The sequence below is a fragment of the Poecilia mexicana genome, unplaced genomic scaffold, assembly GCF_051168715.1.
Source record: "Poecilia mexicana isolate PSO_F unplaced genomic scaffold, ASM5116871v1 scaffold_6, whole genome shotgun sequence".
NCBI lineage: Eukaryota > Metazoa > Chordata > Actinopteri > Cyprinodontiformes > Poeciliidae > Poecilia > Poecilia mexicana.
The window spans coordinates 21,959,821-21,981,229 of record NW_028263375.1 but is presented as its reverse complement, the minus strand read 5'-3'; the positions used below and the strand labels follow the sequence as shown (position 1 = coordinate 21,981,229).

Below are 21,409 nucleotides of genomic sequence, written 5' to 3'. Positions count from 1 at the left end.
TTTTCCATATGCGGTTTTTGCATTTTTTATTAGTTTGTGCTAAGTAAACATTACAGCTATATTGCATCTAATGTTTTTATCTCGTCGTGTTTGCTTTATAGCCCTTCTGACAACCAGACGATGTCTCATTATGTTCTGTTGTGCAATCTGTAAAATACAAAGCATGAAGTTCTTTCCTTTTTACGCATCTCATGGATGACGAGGACATTTGACAACCCTCCATCCATGTAAATGTAAATGGGCTGGACATAAATGCAACTGAAAAAATGTTCTCCAGTCGACATTAAAATTGGGGCTGCTCATGTTTACAGAGGTAAATGCGTTCGCTTCCAAGAACAGAAGGGTATTAGAGAAAGCTGAAAACATTCATTACAAGTGGGTCGGTGGTAGATTATTTATTTAGGTGCCAAACTAATGTCTGCATTCCTTCATCTTGTTTTTTTTTTTTCCTTCTTTTTCTGCAGGGGGGAGCCATCCAGAATATTGAGTCTCAGCGTTGTCTGGAGCTGGTGGAGAGCAAGCAGTCAGCCTTCACCTTCCAGCTGGCCATTCAGGACTGCACTGGTCAGAAATGGACCATCACAAACATTTTGACTGTCCTGCCGCAGTGAACTCTGTCAGGATGGAGTTAAAAAGGAACTATTAGAGTCCAAACAGAGGGGGACTTTTCCAAAAAAAACAAAAAATAATCAACTCTGGATGAGTTTTTACCCAGAATCTGGACAAGAATACACGTGCTTCAATCATGCACGGACCATCAGTAACTTAATAACCTTTTTCTACCAATGAAATGAGCAAGGAGACAGTCACAGATGGAGCAGATGCTGTCGAAGCTATTAAGCCTGCCATTAAAATGAGATATATTATGGTTTGTTTTTCGAGGGGAAAGGCTCATGAAACCGTGGAAGCAGACTGTTTATTGCAGGAGTGGGCTTGCTTTGTTATTTTGGGTCCCTGTCAGCTTGAGATGGTGCCTGAAACCCCATCTGTCTCTTTGCAGAATCAACAAAACAAGGTGTAGGACCATAATTCCAAAATGTCTGAGTGTATAGATAGTTGGGGGGGACTGAGCGGAAAACCTGCCTGGATGCAAAGCAGCTGATGTTTTTGCACAAATCAAACATGGAGGGCCGTCATTAGTCGTTATCGTCCTGTTTGACGCAAGATTGAAGACATCAAAGAAGCTCCAAAGTCTGTCTGAGCAACGACAGGGTGATTTAAATTCACAGCATGATAGAAACTCTGGCCCCTCAGAGGTTTTGTAGTGTGTTTCAAAACTAGATGGGTACCTGCAGGGACCACACACATGTGGTCAAAGACAAGGACTTTAAGATTTTATGAAACACCTTTGTAATCCTGTCGAGATGTCGAAGAACAACTGAATTGGAAACTGAGCAGCAAAGACCTGAATTCATAAGGATTTCAGGAAAACAATTTTGTTTTTATTGAGGACCCAACTTTCTTTCTAAACTGGCCATAGCCAAGAAAGAAGTTACACTTAAAAATGAACCAATTAAACTTTTTACTTTGCAGCACTTTCACCACTTATTGGCACCCTGGGTAAAATGTCAGAGGAACTAACTTTTTACCTCAGTAATATAATTTCACAGTGAACTTTGTTTCTGACAAACAACTTCCTCATTGCGGAACATTATGCAGCTGAATGACCAAATGAAAACCCATTTTCAGACTCAATGGTGTCGGCCTCCTGATTTTTCTTTAGCAAGATTAGCTGGTACTTTGGGAGAGAAACATACTCCCCACCTCGTGGAGCCCACCCATGAACAGTCACTGAACAGTTGCTTTTCCATATTTTCATTCCTGATTTTTTTTTTTTTTATGCCAAACCCACCACAGTTAGTTGTCCCAGTAGTTGTCAGCCAGCGGCACATGTTGAAGTCATAGATGCTTTTCCCTGACATGCCTGCCAAAAAATCGATTGGCATATGGGTGACATTTAATAATTTTCATTTTCAAGAGTAGCTAAAAGAAAGAAAAATACCCATTTGTAATTTCTTCTCTGTGACAAAATAAAACTTACCTGATTAATTACAAAAAAAAACTAATTTTAGTGTCAGAGGGTCTCAAGTGTCTTAAGTTCATGCAGCTAATTTGTGTAAAAACACTATTTACATAATAGTGTTTATGTAAACAAACACTATCATGTAAATAGTGTTTACGAATGGCTATTTATTAAATAAATAGCCATTTTATATATATTTTAAGGGAAATTTGAAGCCGAATTTACATTTAATTTGTAGTTGGTCAAACTCAGGATTCTGAAACCAATTTAGAAATACATTAAACATAGTCTATTTAAACCTTCAGGTTTTCAATCATAAAACTTTAAAAAAAACCTTATTAGCATAGACGAAACAGCAAAGAAGTGAAAAACGGTAAAAATCGACTAACTTTAAAAACTAAATGACACAATAAGCAAGATTCTTAGAAAAAATCTATTTTTCTATTAAAATCCTGTTGTGCAACATAACATTTAAAAACGTCAAAATAACAATAAATTGTTTTCTAAAAAAATTTAATTCCAGGCCGTCTGGGGTTTTTTCCAGCTTCTTTAGCCGTTTGATAATTGTCTGTATCCGTTAACACCTAAAAGATCCACAACAGAAGACTGTAGAGGCAGTTTTTATTTATAATGTAAAAACTTGGTAAGGTCCTCCAGTGCAGGAGAGTTAATTGCTTTCAGGAAAGTGTGAACCCAAATGAGGACTTCAGACTAGTTGTGAAGTGGATTCTCTACTTGGCTCTCCTAGAGACATCAGTTTTCACTGACATGTTTCTTTGATCATAGTCAAAATGCTCTGAGCCTCTGAAGCTCAAGTGTTGCCTGAAAATTACAGCAGAAATCTGGATATATTCTAGCCTGCGCTTTGGTTCGACTGATGCCAGACATCGGTTAAGAAGAACCCTGCATCCTGCTGACTCAGATTAAACAAAACTAGTGATTGACACACGTGATATTAAGACGAGTTTAGAAACTGGAAAGATGCAAAGATGTGAGCTGACGTTCGGTACATTTCTTCTTCCTTAATTATCCTCTAATTCAGTCTGTTGCAGCTCTACAGCCGAGTGTCCAACATCAATAGACTTCACAGACGAGACGTATTTGGAGCAGAACACGTTGCCTTATCCCTCAGCAAGTTTAAAAAAAAAAAAACCTCTGTGAAATCACAACTTTTACATCCACCCTCTCAACAGTTTGTGGCAGATTTTGCAGACTTGTTTGAATGGTTAAGAATGTAGCTTTTATTAGAGATCGTAAATGAAATCCCTTTCTGTCTGCAGACGTCGCCCTCTTAAGACCTTTAGAAGCAAAACAAAAAAAGAAAAAGGAATAGCTATGAAGGGTATGAATTAAATCGAGTACAAATATTGACCGCTGGTATTTCTCATTTTTAGCTTCCTATATTGCAGACACGTTTTTGCTCCAGGAAACAAAGCATGAGCAATGATGGACTACTTGGGATGGCATAGGAAGCAAATAGCTGATGGAGGAAGGATGCACTGAGCTGAGTGTTGCTCGCTGACGGAGGCCTGGCAGCACAGCTGTTCGCCTGGCATGGTTTATTAAAGCTGACTTTTGATAAACAACCGCACCACTGAAAGTAGCTTCCTGCTAACATTCGTCCCTTAGATATCACAGTCAGTTATTTACAGCTGCAAGGGGACGCAGAGCCTTCAAAAAAGGAGACCGCTGTGTTTTTGTTTTTGACCATCTCAATGCCAATATCTCTGATTTCAACTGGACACATAATAATTAGGCAGTTGCTGTTTGCCTTAACTTTTGTATGGCCTAGTTTTAAGCTTGACTTTTTTTTTTTTTTTTTAGTATCTTTAATTGCACCCCCTCCAATAAGTGACTACTCCAGCTAGACACAAAGATGAGACTTCTACCACAATCAACTACAATAACCCCTTGCCTTCTGCGTTTCCATGCGGCACATTGTCACTCGATATATGATTGTGCAGATTCTGTAGAAAAAGAACCCCTAGAGGTTCCCACTTTGCCAGTGAGATCCATTTTAATTTGCGATTTTAAATTATGTATCTGCTTCACACGACAGTGGAAAGATCCATCGTGTTTTATTTCTATTAGTGCCGTCAACATTGGTTGGCTTTTTTTTTTTTTTTGTGCCAATATTTGATTAGCTATTTTTTTTAAAGTGGCAAGCATATCTGCATTTGCAAGAAATACAATTAGATTTGATATTCGTGGAGGTGGCGGCGGTGAAGGTTAAACAATCTAGATAAATAGGAAATAAACAAAGATGTGTCGCCAATCAATTTGTTCACCATAAAATCTAATTTCATTGTCAAAAAAGTAGCTTCTAATCGTCGTAAGCATTTTTACTGTTGCTCAGACACTAAATCAAAAATGTTCTCATTCATTTAGCTTTGGCACTGTGATAAATGACCGTGTTTGGCTGCTAATGAACTTTTGCAAATCTGTGTAGGAGTAAATCTGCAATCTGTTAGTGGATGAATTATCCGTTCAGCACTCGCCTCTGTCCAGTAATGAGACTGCAGCAGCTCAGACCAGTGTGCCTCTCAGTTTTCCGTCACAGCGTGTTGCAGAAAAGAACCAGAGGTTAAGTCAGACACGAAAGAGACGCACTAAGCAGATAACGCATTGTAGAACCAAAAGTAGCTTCTTTGTTCCCCATTTTCAGGTAATATGGGCGCAGGACGTCGTAACTGAAATGTGTTGAACGATTCTGCAGGAAAAGATAAGTTGATGATGGTTAAGGCCAGAAGTTTTCAGACACATTTCACAGGCACTTATGTCACATTTGGGTCTTTTAATGATGCATTTAAATTAGCATTTCAATTATTTTTTTATATATGTTTTTGGAATTATCATTCAACTAAAAACAGTCTAGTTTTGTGCAGATTCTTTCTGCCTTTTAATATTTTAATATTTGATTTAATCTCCCTTAGCAAAATGAATCTTGAAAACATGTTGTTTTTTTTTGTCACCATTGACTTCATATTTCAGCCTAAATGCTCACTACTCTTAGAAAAATAATATCCTTCATTCCAAAACATGCACCTCAGAATTTTAGCTCGCAGATCTTTCCTGTGTTACTTGTGGTCAAAGAAAATATCAAACATCCTCATCTAGGTGACCTACTGCATGATGACGCAAGAGCATTTTTAGTACCATCCTTTTTTCTTTATTGTCAAAATGCCGTAAAAAGCAGAATTCTTTGGAAGAACCAAAACACTAACACAGATAAATTAATATGTAAAGAAGGATTTATTAGCATGTTAATCTTCTGTACAAGAGGCTGAATTATAAAACAACTCTGCCATCATGTCTTGGTTTTTCTGTATAAGAAAAGGCAATTGTTTTTTTTTTTTTGCTCAATGGGCATTTGCTGCTTATAAAATCTCTTTTCTCGTTTTTGCTGATCCCAGAAATTAGGCACCGCCATAAAAGATCTGCAATCAACCTCTCAATTATTTAAGAATCCAGACTTCAACAACCTCTGTGAATAATTCATCTTAAAAGCTGGATGAGTTTTAATTATTTAAGCCAGTCGTGTATTGAAAACTTTTCATTGTCAATCATTAGTCAGACGGTGGAGGGAAAAGCTTTAGCACTTTGTCGAAGACTGGACCTGGACTGTGTCTGTTGGCTACTATGTAGCATCTCTTACCAAATCTTTTGTTGACCCTCAATTTCTTCTTTTTTTTTTCTTTTTTTTTTTTTTTTTTGTGGCTCAGGCTTGTAGATCCTGAATTTTTGGAAGTATCTCAATTTTTGGGAAGCTTTTACAATGTTACGTCATGAAAATTGTCCAAGCTATTTTATTAGTGTATTTAAACTAAATATTTATAAGTACCAATAATAAAAATGGATGATGTCAACACTTCTTCAGTTTGATTTTTTTCCACCTACTTATTTTTTTTTTTTAAATGTATGAACATCAAGGCAATGTACCTGCTCATTTTAAGAGCCAAAACAGAAGTTTCTCTCATAAAAACATATTTTCCCTCAAGTTGTTGATTCATTAGACAGACCTAGTAAGACTGTATCTTTATAACTACTGTTATATGGAGTATGAGAATACTGGTCAATCCTGGAAAAGCTTCCAATTGTTTTTGTCACATCATGTGTAAGGCTGCAGGAGATTATCACTTTTTTCAAGAAATTACTTGTTCCAATTATCCAATCCCCCAAATCGGTATTTTGTTGTAAATGAAAGTAAAAAAAAAAAAAAAAAAACAGAAGCAGATGTCACTGACCACAGGAGCCCGTCTGTCAATCCTGTGATGACCTGCCCCAATGCGACGACGTTTTAAAAACTTCAGAGAAACGTTTGTTGTCTCGAAAACGCAAACGGAACTGGAAATGATAAAACTTTCATGATACCCCCCAAAATGATCACAGCATGCTTAAAAGACCAGAAGAAGACGCAACCCAGCAGAAACAAGTTCAGAGGTGCAAATATGATTTTGCGCATGCCATCGGTGCCTCTTCACTGACTGCATAAATGTTCAACAATGGGCAGATTTTGCTTTGCCAGACCAAACAATTAGAGGAGCCCAAAACATTTGCCTGCAGTTGTTGTGTAATCGGGAGCTACATCAGGTTTCCTTTTGTTTTAAGTCTCCTGCCGCCATCTTGACTCCCAAGAAACGCCACAATCACAGGATTAAATGCGACAGATCTCTCACACCCTGACGTCCGTGGTCATGAAATCTTTTAAGCTGTTAGTGCTGGAGCATTTGAAGAACATCGCAGCCCCCCTGCTGGGCCCCCTGCAATTTGCTTACCAGGCAAAAAACGTCAGCAGATGATGCAGTCAACTCAGAGCTACACTTCAGGCTACACCCCCTCGGCCACCCAGGGTTCGTACGCCAAGATCCTGTTTGTAGACTTCAGCTCAGCTTTCAACGCCATCAAGCCAGACAACCTCCACCAGCATCTGGGGCAAATTCTTTTTTGACTACATTATAGTTTTTTTTGGGGGGGGGGGATTTTTAACCCTGAAGATGACAGCAGGCAAAGTTTTTAGTGGACAGTCTGCTTTTTCTGATGATGTCAAAGCTTGAGGTTTAAAACTCTGACATCAAAGCAGGCTAAATAAAACTTCCTCAGGGCAGTTTGTCCTCTGTAGTGCAGATGTGCCAGGGGCAGAAGAAGTGTGGGCCTCTTCAGTCTTGTATCCTGTGAGGACACTCTAATTATCACCCTCGTGCAGCAACCTACTCTCTCGTTAGGGTGCTGAAAAGCTGGCTGGACTCGCTCTGTCTCTCACTCTGTCATTTTTTTCCCCCCTCCTTCCTCCTCTCACTCTTCCTCTCTTTAATTCCCCCTTTTCTCCTGCTGCCATCCCCTCTGTTTTAATAGGGGCCATTATGGAGAACATGCATCTTCGCTAAAGAGAAACCCATCCTTTCGCACACTGGCCTCTTAAAGAGCTACAGTAATGCTCAGCAATCAAAACATCCTCCCCATAAACAGCATAGCATCCCCTTGGATAATTTGTCATAAAATGGGGATCTCTGTGCTCGTATTGTTTGAGGGAGTTACCCTGAACACTTCATAAACAAGCCTGAGACCTTCTTCTAACATCAAATGCGTTGTAACCCAGCACTTTCAATGAGCCATGAGCCACAGCGATCATCGCACACAGACCGGTAGCACTAAAGGCCGGCTGAGTGATTAAAGGCAGTGCAGCAGTCTGAGGCCTTGAAGCGAGCGTTAACAACGCGGCGCCAACCTTCGCTCACGCCTCATTGGCTCAGGCTTCTGCTGAGTAACCACCGCGACTTAATTGAAGGGTACACTTCGTTAACGGCGTTGCCAGGTGACCAAGAGGGGCTTAATTGAAGGCCAACGCTCTATTGGATCTGTGCCATTCCATCAATCAGGTGCATTAGCAGGAGCCAGGCTCTTTGTCTTCGCTGGCAGGGGAATGTGCTGACTGCAAGAGGGAGGAAGAAGGAGCAGAGAGAGAAACGTGGAGCAAAAGAGCAGAAGAGGAGAGGAGAGGAGAGAAGAGAGGAGGGTCCATGGGAGTAAGAAAGTCCTCGGAGAACTGATTTTCAGATTAAACCACAAATGCTACATCAGCAAAATTATTAAACGGGGGATAAAAAAAAAATGAAAGACCCAATCTTCTTCTGGGGTAAAATCTTTGCTGAGCAGAGAAAAGATCAGAAGCTGAAAGGAATGACAGAAATTCTTTGGCTCCGTTCAGCTTAAAGCAGGAAGCCTGTTTTTCTCTGCAGAACCAACAGAACTTACATTAGAAATATGTTATCTTCTACAAAGCCGTGTCAGAGTTTTTTGTTTGTTTGTTTTTTTTTTTTTTTTTGCTGTTTTATCAGTAACCAAGACAAATTCCTCCCAACAGGTTTCCGCAAATACATGCCTCTGATGAGATCAAACAAGCCAACGGATCAGAGATCTTTTACGTGTTTTATTTCTCTTCTTCTTCATTCATGTTTATATTTAAACTCAATGTTAACTTATATTCTGTGACTGCTAAAATGACGAGTGATGCCCACTCTAAACATTGACTTTTTTCTCTTTTGTAATTCATTTGGTGATGGAGTCATTGTCCGTTTGGAAAACCTAAAGGTATCCAACCTTTAACTTTTGGCTGATAACGTAAGAAGTTTCCACACAACATTTTTCCCTCCCCCATCATGTTTCTTCCCCATGATTTTGAAGTGCACCACTCCTTCCTGCAGCAAAACACCCACACAACATGATGCTTTCTTCACATTTGGGATGGTATTCCCCGACTTACAAGCTTCACCCTTTTTCTTCTTAAAAACGTAATGCCCACTGTGTGCTAACATTTCGATTTTAGCTTCCTCGGATGATAGGAAGTGCCTTTAAAAGTTAAGATATTTGGTCGTAGTGCCTTAACATAAATGCACAGGTGTGCTTCCAATTTTCTCACCTGTCATGAACAGAAACTTGCAAGGCCATGACTTTATTAGGCTTTCAATAAATTGCATTAAGCAGTGTTGCTCAATTCTAGTCATTTTAGATGTGTCTCTGTTCCAGCACACCTAATTCAAATGACTGCATTATCTCCTCTGCATGCTATCAGACGCTGCAGAAGCCTGTAAATCACCCACTTAAAAAGTCAGGTGTTTGGCAGAAGGGATACACCTAAAACATGTAGGGTCGGGGTCCCTGAGGACCAAAATTGAGAAATATTGGCTTGAAGACCCAGTAATCCTCTGAATTCAGAAAAGAAAGAAGAGAGAATTTAAATAAAGCTTTCCTTCGCTCAATACCCTGACATGTAGCATCTAAAAATATGTGGGTATTATCTAACTGGCATGAAACAAGAAAAGTATCGTCTGATTTCTAGGTTACACCAGCTGGAAGAAGTAAGAAATCCCATTTTTTTAGCACTCAGTCCTCCTAGGCAGCATCCGTGTCAAAGTACTGGAAAATTATGCAACAACTGCAGATTATGAGTACAGAATAATATGTAATTTTTTTCCATTTTGTGAGCTGAACTTGCGCTCTAACAAACCAGTCACAAAAATTCAAACATCAATCTCGGCCATGTACATCACTGTTTGTTTCAGACTTAGTAGAGGGTTTTTTTTTCTTTTTCTGCTTCTTCTTTTTTTTTTGAAAGCCTGCTGTTGAAAGCCCATCTCTGTTTTTGTGTCAGCATAAATTCATTTGAAGAAAAAAAATTCCAGATAGTATCTAAAAAAAAACAAAACACCTGATTTAGAGTAATTTGGGCTCCTGTGAACCATTTGATTATGTTAATTTTCCTGTCTGCGAGGACCAAACATAAGCTCCTGTGCAAACAACAAGGTGAGATAACAGAATTTGAAAATAAATATATATTTTTTTATCATGATGGAAAGTCTTGAGAGACATAATTTACCACCATCAAACACCCGGCATTTAGGTCAGGGTTAATTAAACTAATGAGCGCAACTTATCAGGAAGCAGAGGGAGCTCCCATGCAGGTTTTCAGCCTGAATAGATTCAACCCGACATCCTGGAGCATGCAGGACTCTTGTCTGTTTACCGTGACAGCTTTCAAGCCGGGGGGACGAAAAACAATAAAATAAAAAGATGTTTTATAAACCCCGCCGTACTGTAAAAAGCACTGCCATGGACACACTTGACTCTGAAGAACTTTTCTGCACAGAACACCTGAGGAAGAAGCTGCCACCGACGACTCCAGCGCAACTGTGAGAGACCCCTAAAAGGTCAGCAGCGTGGGGCTTGATGAAGGCTGTCAGAAGACTCCCTGCAGGTTGGAAGGTGCCTGACACTCTGCTCCGTCTGCTGCGCTTCCTTCCATACGCCGCTCTGCCTCCCACACAGACATTACAACCACAGTACAGCGAGAGTTGTGCAACTGCGTCTGGTTACCTGATGACTGTCGGAAGCATCTGACAAATAAACATTCTTCCGAATCAAAACACAGGGCCTCGCGCACGCAGCCCTGAAGGTGCGATGCAGAGTACCTCGCTTCTCGTGAGGTGGAGTTGTTTGTGCAGGCGACTGGGAAGTTATGAGAAGTTCTTCTCTGGGCCAGAAATCTCTTAAGTTATTAGTGTTTAACAGCGTGGGAGAGACTCTCCGCTGCCAGATCCAAACTGCTTCTTGCTGAGGGAGGCTGCTCTGTCACCCCAGAGGCATAAAGCCAGTGTTTTTATTCTCCGTTCGCACTCCTAAGTTGTACTTTAAAAAAAAAAGAAAAAAGTGTATTTAAGCTCATAACTTTATGAAGAATTTGACAACCAGTGAATTTACTGGATTTTGCTGTGAGTTACTGACTCCAGCATGTGATACTGACGTCCTCAGCACAACAAAATATACTTTAGAAAATATGACCTGAAAGAAAATAAAAATAAAAAATCTTTAGCAAACATTAAAAACAACAACTACTGATGGACAACAAAGTAGAACCAGCTGAAAAACGGCAATGAAACTCGACAACAGTCACTACTGTTTACAAAATCGCAAAACATTTACTTATAAAGAGCATACAATTCAGCTCAAAGTTATTGACACTGCTGGTAAATTAAGCCACACTTTTTTCATGTCAAGATTTGCAACTTTCCCCACCTTGTGTCATTTGTACTTTCTCTACATTATTCTTTCTTGAACCAATGTTGGTCTGTGAAATGTTGTTTTTTCACATCTTTTCAGTTCCAAACATTCTCATGGGTAAATGTTTTGTTTCGGCATTTTAAATCTGACCTACTACTCTTTTCAGTATGAAACAACTCCTGTGGGTTCGAGGGAAAAATCAGCATAGCGTCGACAATAACCTGAGATCGATAAGCAAATATTCCTTTCTTAAAATTGGATGTTTATACCAGCCGGTTGTTGTAAAGATATATGTCTGCATTTCATTAGCTGACTGTGAACATTCCCAACCATAACACAGTTTCACATAAACACCAGAAAACATAAGAAGCATCTCTGGTCTCAGGTTCTTCCTGATATTTTTTTTTTTTCTTTTTCTCATTTCTGATATTGTTCATCCTCTACAGAGATGTTCTAGACTGCAGTGATATTGATCAACACCACTTTAAAAGATTGGAAGAAAGTCTTGCTCCTTGGAAGTAGAACATGAAGATCTGAGGAGTGATTTCAAAACTTTTACACCACATAGACTCTCTTTAACCTCACAAACTCAGTAGTAATCCTCCAATTCTGGGATCAATACATTTTATCTTATCTTATCTTATCTTATCTTATCTTATCTTATCTTATTCAGTTATATTTTTTCTCCATGTAAACAACTGGGGATTAAACACTCCTTATAAACAGCTGAAGTTTTAAACCCTGATTTTACAAGAAAAGCATGACATGCATACTGCAACCAATTGCCTTCTGAAGGATGGCTACCGATCATCCTCTACACAAAATCCAGACTTAAAGGAAGAGCAACAAGAGCAAAGACATTGTTGAAGGAAAACCATAAGCAATCCTGCAAGCCATCAAGACGATAAGGCAAAGATATCGAGGAAGTTGTTCTAGTGAGACGAGAGCAAAACAGAACTGTCTGGCCTCCTGCAAACAAGAGGCCAAACAATGACTATGCAATGCTCATGCAAGACCATGCAATGGTCGTTTGCATGGTCAGTATGCAAACTGAAAACACCCTCCAAACTTTGAAACGTGGTGGTGATAGTGTCATGCTACTCAGTCTGACTGAGCTCTAGTGATTTTGCAAAGAACAATGGACAAGGGTTTGAGTCTTTGGGTGTGCCAATCTGGTAGAGACACGCCCATAATTTATGATCCAATTTGCCTTGCTTCTGAAATCTTCAACAAATTCATTGATGTTTTAAAAAATGTTTTATGTTTTTATATTAAATTTCTTCATCCAACTGTAAAATCCCTTGTTGAATATTAGAAACTTTAAAGATTTATGTAGCTTCAGTAGCTAAAATAAAAAAAAGTGAAGTATTGTATGATTGATTTTATGTATTTAGCAGACTCATGGTCCACATAGGAAATATTGCTTTCAGAATTTTCTTTACAGTTTTTTTTTCTTTACTGTTTTGTTTATTGAAAAGGGAAATTCTGACTTATTTATACCAGGAGTCGTATTGAATGTGTTTGGTGTTCCACAGATCTGTCAGAGAGAAAGGATATCTCATGAGTAAACAGGTCCCCACCCAATAAAAAGATAGAGTAAAAGTGTACAGCTCTTCAACAGCATTTTCAAGACATCCCATGGTGACGGAAAAAAGAAAAAAAAGAGAGTGTATTAGCAGGCCTGTCATGTAACGAGTGGCAGGATATATTACAGCTGGAAGCGGTTTTAAAACAAGTTGGAGCCCTTCCAGGAAAGTCTCAGAGCAATATCTTCAGTCGTATGGCTTGGAAAAGGCATTCTGCTGCTGTTGCTACTGGCAGCAGAGTTACTGACAATATTTAATACTATATAGATTTTACCTGCTGGGAAATCATTTCACAAGGTCTGTGGGGCTTCAATAAAACTAGAATACAAATGTCAGCTGTTGTGAAAGTCCACAAACTTTGTTCTACAATAGTTTCTTCCAAACAACAGATGTGACCCGTGTAATTTTTCATTATAATAAAACAAAAATGTAATTATGATTTGTTTGTTGCAGCTATTTCATAAGAAATTGCATCTATTAATAAAAAGGGAACTGTCATTAAATGTCATTTGTGTAATTCAAATGCTTTTAAAATAATCACGGCCCAACTCTAGACAGTTGTTTAACTATGGAGTGAAAATAGAAACACTGCCATCATGTGGTAAAATGTAAAAACGACCAATATTAAAAATAAAGTCTAACATAACTAACTGTGTAGTCGTTTGTAACATTGTAAATTAAATTGCACACATACAAGTAAACACCAATAGTTATTTAGTCACAGTTATTGTGTTTTAATTAGAACAGTTTCAGCGGAACCTCACAGAGCCGTTTATATGTTGCTAGTCGGACTTGTATTCCAGTTACACTGAAACCAACGCTACTTGCTGGAGAGAAGCCTGCTCAGCGTAGTGTTTTGGTCATGTTGAAGAATGTTCTGAGCAGGTTGGTGACAGAAACAGGTCGTGTTCACCGTCATGTGAATCGCGCTTCGTCCATACAGACGTTGACAGCCTGCCGTGTGTCGGTGAGGAGCTTCGCCGAGGTGAAGGACGAGGTGCAGCTTCCTTTCGACTCCTCCCTACTGGAAGTACTGGTCTGTCCGCTGTCCAAGAAGCCACTGAGGTAAACAGGTGACTGGGTTTCTCTTTGAAGGGTGTCGGGGGCAGAAAGGTACATTTGAGATTGAAACAGTGAGACTGATTTAACAGGACGACGGTGACGTCGGCATCCGACTTGATTAAAGGGCTATTCCGCTGCTTTTAACGGCCCTGCACAAACTATAATCTTAGTTCCCAAAATAAAACGCTCACCTGAATTTGACTATAGATAAACGAATTTTATCCTGAAACCACCTCAGTCAGAGGTACTCTATAATCTGCTCTCAAAAAACAACCATAAAATAAACAACCTTTTGTCAATTCCTTTCTTTTTCGCACAGGTGCGCTACCTACTAATGCTACCTACCTACCTACAACGGCACAAAATTGCAATACTTAAGACATGTCAAAAATGTATTCTACATTAAAGACAGTTTATAGAAAATCCAGGTTTTTAATTAATTAACCTGTACTAAATTTATAACTCAAAAAAGAGCCACGGTAAAGCCTTTTTTCTTCTTTTTTTTTTTTTTCTCACAATCTTGAATAGCGTTCAACCTATTGACTTGTATATTATTATTTGCACATTTTCCAGTAGGCAGTAATGGTGATTTGTGTATTTAGTTTATGAAAACTCAAGGATGCTATAGCTCATCTGGCTTCTTACCAATTAGCTTTCAAGCTAAAAAAAACAAAAAAAGACCTTAGAATTTGCCTTCTTGTAATCTGAACCCAGACTGCTACAGTATAAAATGGCAAAGCGCTGAAATGACTAGATCCCATGTCTCACTGTATAAGTTTGCAAGCATACAAGTTATATGATGTTTTCTTAAGTCATTCTGTAGTATTTTTTTTACACCAGGAAATAAGCAAATTGATAAGGAAATAAAATCAAAGTATTATTTTAGAATGCATTCATAAAAACCTTCTCGTTTGTGTATAGTAGCAGGTGGTCATGGCAGAATAACACGTCTTCTCTATCTCCAGGTACGACGCCAACACCAATGAGCTGATCAACGAGGAGCTCGGCATCGCTTATCCCATCGTTGACGGCATTCCAAACATGATCCCGCAGGAGGCCAGGCTGATACAGAAAGACACTCAAACTCCAAAGACACCTGCAGAGTAGAATATCTTTGTTGGACCGAACTCTAACTAACATACATCTATCCTCTGACTGACTTAGTGATTTGAATCCAGCGGTGGGTTATTGTTGAACTGCCAGAATGTTCTCCCTGTCCATGATGGTGGGACTGGTTCCCATTGTGTCTCTTTGTGGTTTGTTCTTCTCTGCCGCTGTGGATGAGAACTTCCCTCAGGGCTGCACCAGCAGCAACAGTCTGTGTTTCTACAGCCTGCTGCTGCCGGTCACCATCCCAGTCTATGTCTTCTTCCACCTTTGGAGCTGGATGGGGATCAAGCTCTTCAGGCACAACTAGACTTAGAATGTTAAATGTTTTCTCATCCAGAAAAATGTATATATTTTCTGACGTAACTTGGGATTTTTCAGCTCCTTGAGTTCATGCTTGATACGTATTTTTCAAACAACAATGCAGAGCTCTTAGAGATCTGCCAAGATGGAGGTATTCTGGATTTTTTTTTCTGTACCCCTACACTAGTCTCAGTGTAAATGTCAAACGCCTGTGTATACAACCTAAAGCTTCTGTTTCTATAGAGATTAAACAAATAAATCTGTGCTGAATCCTCTTGAGAAATTTGTAGCCTGTTTTTATAGTGAAAGGAAGTGAACCGCACTATCTTTTCAATAAATTAACTTTAATAGATAAAAGGCAATTTTCTTACATAACAAATCCACGAACTACAGCTTGTCAAATATAAAAATTGGTGGAGAATTTTTTAAACTTCAAAGCTTGTAACAAAATAACTGTAGAAAATGTAACATTGACAGAATGAACTAGAAATTCATACAAAGTTTATGGTTGGAACTGCAAAAGGCAACTGATTTTTAACCACTTGGTGTAAGTTAAAACAATAGTACCTGCTAAATTATTACTGACAACAATGGCTCTTAAGCTCATGTCACAAGCATGCTGAGAGAAATCCAGATGGTTTTAAGCCCTCTTGCTACAAAAATGAGATGAGCTCAAACTTTTCATTTTCTTCCTGAACGGCACTTCTTGGATTCAACATCTCTTCCCTGAGCGAGTTTCATCAGCGGCGAGTACGGACGAGGCGACTGCCGCTCTCCCTTCGTCTTGAAGAAGAAGGGCTTGTTGAGTCTCAGCTGAACCACTCCGACCTGAAATCCAAGAAAAAGAAAAAGATCGGGTAATTATTCAATGCTGGAAAATAAATGAAAATAAATTTTCAAATAAATTATGAAAAGCCCCAAGTTATATGCAAGGCTCCTAAGAAGAGTCTGTTTAAATTGTTCACCCAAACTGTACGCCAATTAGCATCAGTAGGTAGCACACAAATCAATTATTTTGCGCACATTTGTAGTGTCATATAAGATCAACTAAAATTTCACCTAAAGTATAGAGAATTTTGTTTTTACAGCCAACTAGTGAATTGGTTTGCACAAATCAGCATTTTTTTTTTATTATTTGCTTATTTTCAAAGATATGATTGTAAATGCCTGAGTTTGACTGGTGTCACCTGGCTCACATCTTTCTTCCCAGCGTGGCAGTGGTGGTCGTCCTCACTGGAGGTAGTGGTGTTGACCGACTTGGTTTCAGCTTCTGACTGAGGGCTCGGAGTGTTTTCACATGAGGGTTCCTTCTTAGCCGCTGCTGCATTCTGCTCAAGACTTTTTTTTGCTTTGTGTTTTCTGTAGACCTCAAGTGTCTTCCCTTGCTCTCCCCTCGTTCTCTGTGGCAAGCTAAGATCCAAAGGTTTCATGTTCTGAGATTCCGAAGTGGCTCTGTTTTTCTGGCAGAAGCGGAGGTAGGAGGAGAGCTCGGCGGTGAAGAAGTTTTCAGTCTGAGTTGAAGTGTTTGCTAAAGCGGGACACGGGGGCGGCTCACCAATGTCCAGACGATCTGAGCAGCATCGTTTGATCAGCACACCGTCCGGGGTTGGGTTTACGATCATCGGATCATCCAAGAAAGGATTGTGCTTCTCATGTTGAGACGCTGCTTTCTCTCCAGCTTGGCTCGAGTGTTTACGAAGCGGATCGATGTCTTCCTCCCGGTCTGTTTTTGTTTCCCGCACACACAGATGTATTGCTCCGTCCTGTCCTTTATCTGATGTTTCATTACATTGTTTTCTCTCTCCCACAGCAGAGTGCCGGTTCTTGTCTTGCTGAGGGGATGCAGAAATAATTCCGTCACTGGATTCGCTGCCGGAAGTTTCCGGGCTTCTCGCTCTGAACGTCTTCTGGGTGATGAACAGGTCCTGGCTGTTTATATCATCACTGTTGTACTGAAAGTCATTGTCATGTGGTTTAATCTGGCTTTTTCCCATCACCTGGGAGCAGCTCTCGCCTTTTCTCGCGGCTTCCATTTCTTTTGGTGACGAAGAGGTGAAGATTGGACGCTTGACACGTATGTAGGGGGGCAACCCAAACGCCACCATCTTCTTTTTCTTGGTTTCTTTCACAGATTTTCCAGATAAAGAGTTTAGCGTCTCGTTTTGGCAATTGGCAAGCTTTTTACCACCCTCGAAGAGTTTCAGATCAAGATTCAATGCTAATTTGTTTTTCTTTTTTTCCTTCCCTTTCTTCTTGTCCCTATCTTTTTCCTTCTTCTTTTCTTTTTTCTTTTCCTTCTTTGCCATTATGGCTTCTTTGAATTTGGAGTTTTTCTTTTTCTTCTGGACACTCTCCTTTATCTTTGTGGGACTGCGCTTTTTATGTTTTGCAGTTTTTTTGGTCTTCTTGTAGTCTTTCTTTGGTTTACTTTTCAACGGTGAAGGCCAAAGTCCTTTGAAGAAGTCTGCAGCCTCATAGTCACTCATGACTCTTGGACAAAAAGACAGAAAAAAGACAAAACGGATGTATAACTTTATCCTGAGAGGTTACCAAGCTGAGTGTTTTTTGAAAGCTTTCAAAAGATTTGTTATATTCCCATTTTTTACAATTGAAAATATTTGAAGACACAATGCATGCGCAAAGGTGAAACATGTTACAAATACAAAGCTGAAATCGAGTGAACAGAACATCCGGGAAATGTTCCACACTAATCTTTAAAAATCAGACACTTCATTCCGGCAACTTGTTAAACAGTAACTGCTCAGAAAATTATCATTGTAGACTTTATGTTTATTAGAATATCCCGTATTTAGGATATTAGCTTAGCCTGATACAGAAGCTAGTGCTTCGTAAGCACGTCAATGAGAAATAGCTATTCAACATTGCAACATCTCAAAAAATGTTCCACATAAAAATACTCCGAAGACGGACGGAACTATTGTAATAAGTTAACTGCGAACTGTTGCACATTAAAAAGTAACAACTTAAAATTGCCGCGGTCCAAAGAATTACCAATCACAAACAAAATTGTAAAAAAAAAAAAAAGGAATATTTTTTTACACATCTAGTTTCTTATACATTTAGCTCCCTATTTTTTGTTTTTCCAAGCTGGTAATTCAACTGTCTCCTGTACATTTTACTTTACTTACCAGAAAACTGCTGGTAGTAGCATGAGATAAAAAGGATTTAGCAAACTCACCGGATGAAGCCAACAAGACTCGGTGTCTTTAGGACCTCAATAGGTCCTAATGGTGAAGGCCATTAGGACCTTCACCAATAGGACCTCTCTCTCTCTCTCTCTTTTACCACTCAGTGCTTATTTTTGCCTAATTATATGCTTCATACGGGTTGAAATTTAGGCAAAAACGGTATGAAACGCTTTTTGATATTATAACTACCTTCGAAGAGAAGTTTCAGTGGCCCAGTCCGCGATTTCACCTCAAAGAGACCGCCGCCTCTGCTCGTGGTGCTTTCAAGTACACCACGTAAAGCTGGTGTCTAACTATTTGCATTTTCACTTTTTAAATCTAAATTTAGCAATAAGTTTTATTTAACTAATATTTGAGAAAATTTAATTTGAGTTCTGTTAAAAAGTAGTTTTACTCATGAGTGTAAGTCTTTAATCAATGTTTAATTTCCCCCTGAAGGAGGCTAATCTTTTCAATTATGTAAAAATAGTTTGGACCACTAGATGTCGCCATGGGCGCTTACTATGTGCATTTTCAGTTTACAAGAACAGGCTTCGGAATCAAATGCATATGAAGAAATTCACTAATATGTACACACACAGTCATATTCAATAAATGCTTTTTGATGAGGCTCACTTTTCACATTAAAGCCGCCTCATTAAAATAACCCTTAAACATACTTTTCATTAAAACCATATTTTTTGTACTATAAAATGTTTTTTTTTTATAGGTTTGATGTAATATTCTAATTTCATGTTATGTTTTTGTTACTGAAAAAAACATAAAATCATCATGATAAAGAGAAACAAAGTTTGGAAAATACCAGGAACTATAGAGATATAGTTCCTGAAATAAATTGACTTTTCAATAATATTCTGACTTATTCTGAAATCTTAAACAATCTGCTAACAAAAGAGTCTTAGCATAAAAAACAAGAATTTGTAATTTGCTTTTTGCGTTCGTACATTATTTCTGATCAATTGCGTGAATAATCCAAATAAACCGTCCACCTCCACTCCTCCTACTCTATATGATCACACTCACTGCTATGCTGTGACTCAGACTTTCTCTGCAACTCAGTTAAAGCTTGAAACTTTCTCTGACAGAGACCGCCTGGGGGTGATCCTGAGTGGGCTAAAACATATTTTAGACAACACAGCGGCCTGTGTTTAGTGATATTGTTCAAGCCCACTGATTGGTTTGTAAACCAATAGGCTGCTAATCTCATCCAAAAAGTCGAACTTTGTAGAAAACTTGCTTTTCAGTTCAAAATCTTTACCTAAAGAATTTTTAAAAGCTTCTTTTTGTTGTTCTGTCTAGGGCCATGGATGTGAATAATGAAATTTCACTTTAAATTACTAAGTTACATCCTTTCATTTAGTATAACCTACCTATTGCACATTTACAGTGGAGGGGTCTCGCCCAGCTGTCTATGGGCGAGACAAAGAGTCTCCCTGGACCTGTCACCAGTCCAAAACTCTGTAACACAAAGATACGCACGATAAACAAGAATGCATACACTCTGAAGATCACACTCTGCACAGCAATTTAGAGTGATTAATTACAGTGTTACGTGCATGGTTTTGAACTGTGCAAAGAAACTGGAGTGCCCAGAGAGAACCTAGGCATGCAGAGACAAAATACAAACTATGCGAGCTTCGACCGGGATTTGACATTAGCGGTGGCACGTGCACCCATGTAAATGTTTTTTTTTCTCTCATCTAACCCAATTATTTTATAACTTTTATAACAAGTACCATCTCAGTAAACACTGCTTTTTCAAAACCAACATTTACAATCAATTTTAAAGCAGCGTGCTACGAGACCTGGATTTTTTTCATCCATCACTTATCTTCTGACTTTTTCTGAGACTGGGTTGCTAGGGTAACAGATCAAGGAAAGAAAACTATCTCACTCTTTCGGTCATGTTCTGCATCTCCAAAAGAACATGACCCGAACCCTATGGTCAGAACACAGACGGAGCAGGAAGCTGAAAGCTTTATTGTTCTTTCTCCACCACAACAATCTGGAAAAGAGTGAGCGTTGCAGTCACAAGACTTCAATCTGTCGATCCATCTTCTTCTCCTTTCTACCATCATTTGTGAACAAGACACCTGAACTCCTCCTCAGCTGGGAACAGTTGACTTCAGATAGAGAGAAGCAGACTCTCAAAACATGATGAAATCAAATTACTTTACTTTTTAAATTTGTTGTGATATCATTTTATTGAACTCCAAGACACTGACACTGTTTTTTTTTTTTTACATAAGCATAAAAGGATACAGAAAGGTGAGAAAATGCCACATTTGTTGAGTCTATCGAAAACTGAAAACAGGACACATTTAAATGTCTGGGTCGTTGCAAGCTCTCAGACATATTCAGCCTCGCTGATGTGCAAAGAGAGACCGAATAGATGCATTAGATTGATGTCAGTTTTTGTATAAACTCGTTTGTCTCTTGCCTGAGGTGTTGAATTGCACATTATGACTTGCAGATTTGCATCATCCTCAGGCCCCTTTCTTCTCTTTCTGCTGCATTTATGCAGCAGGAAGGTCGACTCTGCGGACTTACCTGCCTTGACTGGGAAATCACCTGAAGAAGTTCGACGTTTTCTCCATGGGTGAAACACTTTGGGTATTTTTTTTTATTATTATTTAGTTTAATCCTAGGATGACAAAAAATGAACAGATTATGTTTCACTTAATCAACCAAATTTTGTTGAACAATCTCAACTATCCTTTAACTAACATTACCAGCTTCGTTCCAAAATATGGATAAATGAAAATGTTGTTCTTTTCATGCCTGACATCAATTAGTGTGAAACTGAAGAACCTTAATAAATAAAGTCCAGCAGTTCTTGCAAGGTTTTTCTGGCATTGGCATAAATGTGTCTTTTGGACAAAGCTTTAGTTTGTGGAATAGTTGCAAAACTTACAAGAATCCCATTACCTCCTACCAAAAATAAAATACACAAAAATGGTGTCAACGAATAAAACATGGGATGATGGTGATTTTACATGAACATTTCTACAACTTTGACGAAAAGAAGACAAGAACAACTGGTCTGCAAAGCTTCCAAGAAGCTG

At 38.9% G+C, this 21,409-nt stretch overlaps 4 protein-coding genes across 6 annotated transcripts in view; 3 read left to right on the top strand and 1 right to left on the bottom strand.

Annotated features, from left to right (window-relative positions):
• galnt18a (UDP-N-acetyl-alpha-D-galactosamine:polypeptide N-acetylgalactosaminyltransferase 18a) overlaps positions 1–1,977 on the top strand; it is a 133,878-nt gene extending 131,901 nt beyond the window's left edge. The window contains exon 11 of the mRNA XM_088006409.1: positions 465–1,977. Coding sequence (XP_087862535.1) covers positions 465–611 — 147 coding nt within the window. The 3' untranslated portion in view covers positions 612–1,977. The remainder of the gene's footprint in view (positions 1–464) is intronic.
• An 11,471-nt stretch (positions 1,978–13,448) lies between these two features.
• Positions 13,449–14,832, top strand: pyurf (PIGY upstream open reading frame). The gene is made up of 2 exons (XM_015000673.2): positions 13,449–13,728; positions 14,691–14,832. The coding sequence occupies exons 1-2, from the start codon at positions 13,526–13,528 to the stop codon at positions 14,830–14,832; spliced, it is 345 nt and encodes a 114-aa protein (XP_014856159.1). The 5' UTR covers positions 13,449–13,525.
• Positions 14,833–14,929: 97 nt separating this feature from the next.
• Positions 14,930–15,418, top strand: LOC106926041 (phosphatidylinositol N-acetylglucosaminyltransferase subunit Y). The gene has a single exon (XM_015000674.2). It carries the CDS (start codon positions 14,930–14,932, stop codon positions 15,140–15,142), a length of 213 nt encoding a protein of 70 aa, XP_014856160.1. The 3' UTR covers positions 15,143–15,418.
• A 44-nt stretch (positions 15,419–15,462) lies between these two features.
• On the bottom strand, positions 15,463–18,625 carry LOC106926039 (uncharacterized). Of its 3 annotated transcripts, none has more exons than XM_015000672.2 (3): positions 18,534–18,625; positions 16,323–17,623; positions 15,463–15,963 (listed from the first exon to the last, which is right to left on the bottom strand). In XM_015000672.2, exons 2-3 carry the CDS (start codon positions 17,619–17,621, stop codon positions 15,817–15,819), a joined length of 1,446 nt encoding a protein of 481 aa, XP_014856158.2. In that variant the 5' UTR covers positions 17,622–17,623; positions 18,534–18,625; the 3' UTR covers positions 15,463–15,816. The 3 variants fall into 3 exon arrangements, with proteins under 3 accessions (XP_014856158.2, XP_087862534.1, XP_087862533.1); XM_088006408.1 differs by lacking the exon at positions 18,534–18,625 and adding an exon at positions 18,285–18,524 and having other exon boundaries at positions 16,323–17,625; XM_088006407.1 differs by lacking the exon at positions 18,534–18,625 and adding an exon at positions 18,335–18,524 and having other exon boundaries at positions 16,323–17,625.
• Between the last annotated feature and the right edge of the window lie 2,784 nt (positions 18,626–21,409).

Bases quoted from the DNA above. Each gene is read 5' to 3' on its own strand.
- LOC106926039 (XM_015000672.2), bottom strand. From the start codon at position 17,621: ATGAGTGACTATGAGGCTGCAGACTTCTTCAAAGGACTTTGGCCTTCA. The intron at 15,964-16,322 runs GTGACACCAGTC...CTTGGATTTCAG, and splicing joins GGAAGAAAGATGTGAGCCAG to GTCGGAGTGGTTCAGCTGAG.
- LOC106926041 (XM_015000674.2), top strand. From the start codon at position 14,930: ATGTTCTCCCTGTCCATGATGGTGGGACTGGTTCCCATTGTGTCTCTT.
- pyurf (XM_015000673.2), top strand. From the start codon at position 13,526: ATGTTGAAGAATGTTCTGAGCAGGTTGGTGACAGAAACAGGTCGTGTT. The intron at 13,729-14,690 runs GTAAACAGGTGA...CTCTATCTCCAG, and splicing joins CTGTCCAAGAAGCCACTGAG to GTACGACGCCAACACCAATG.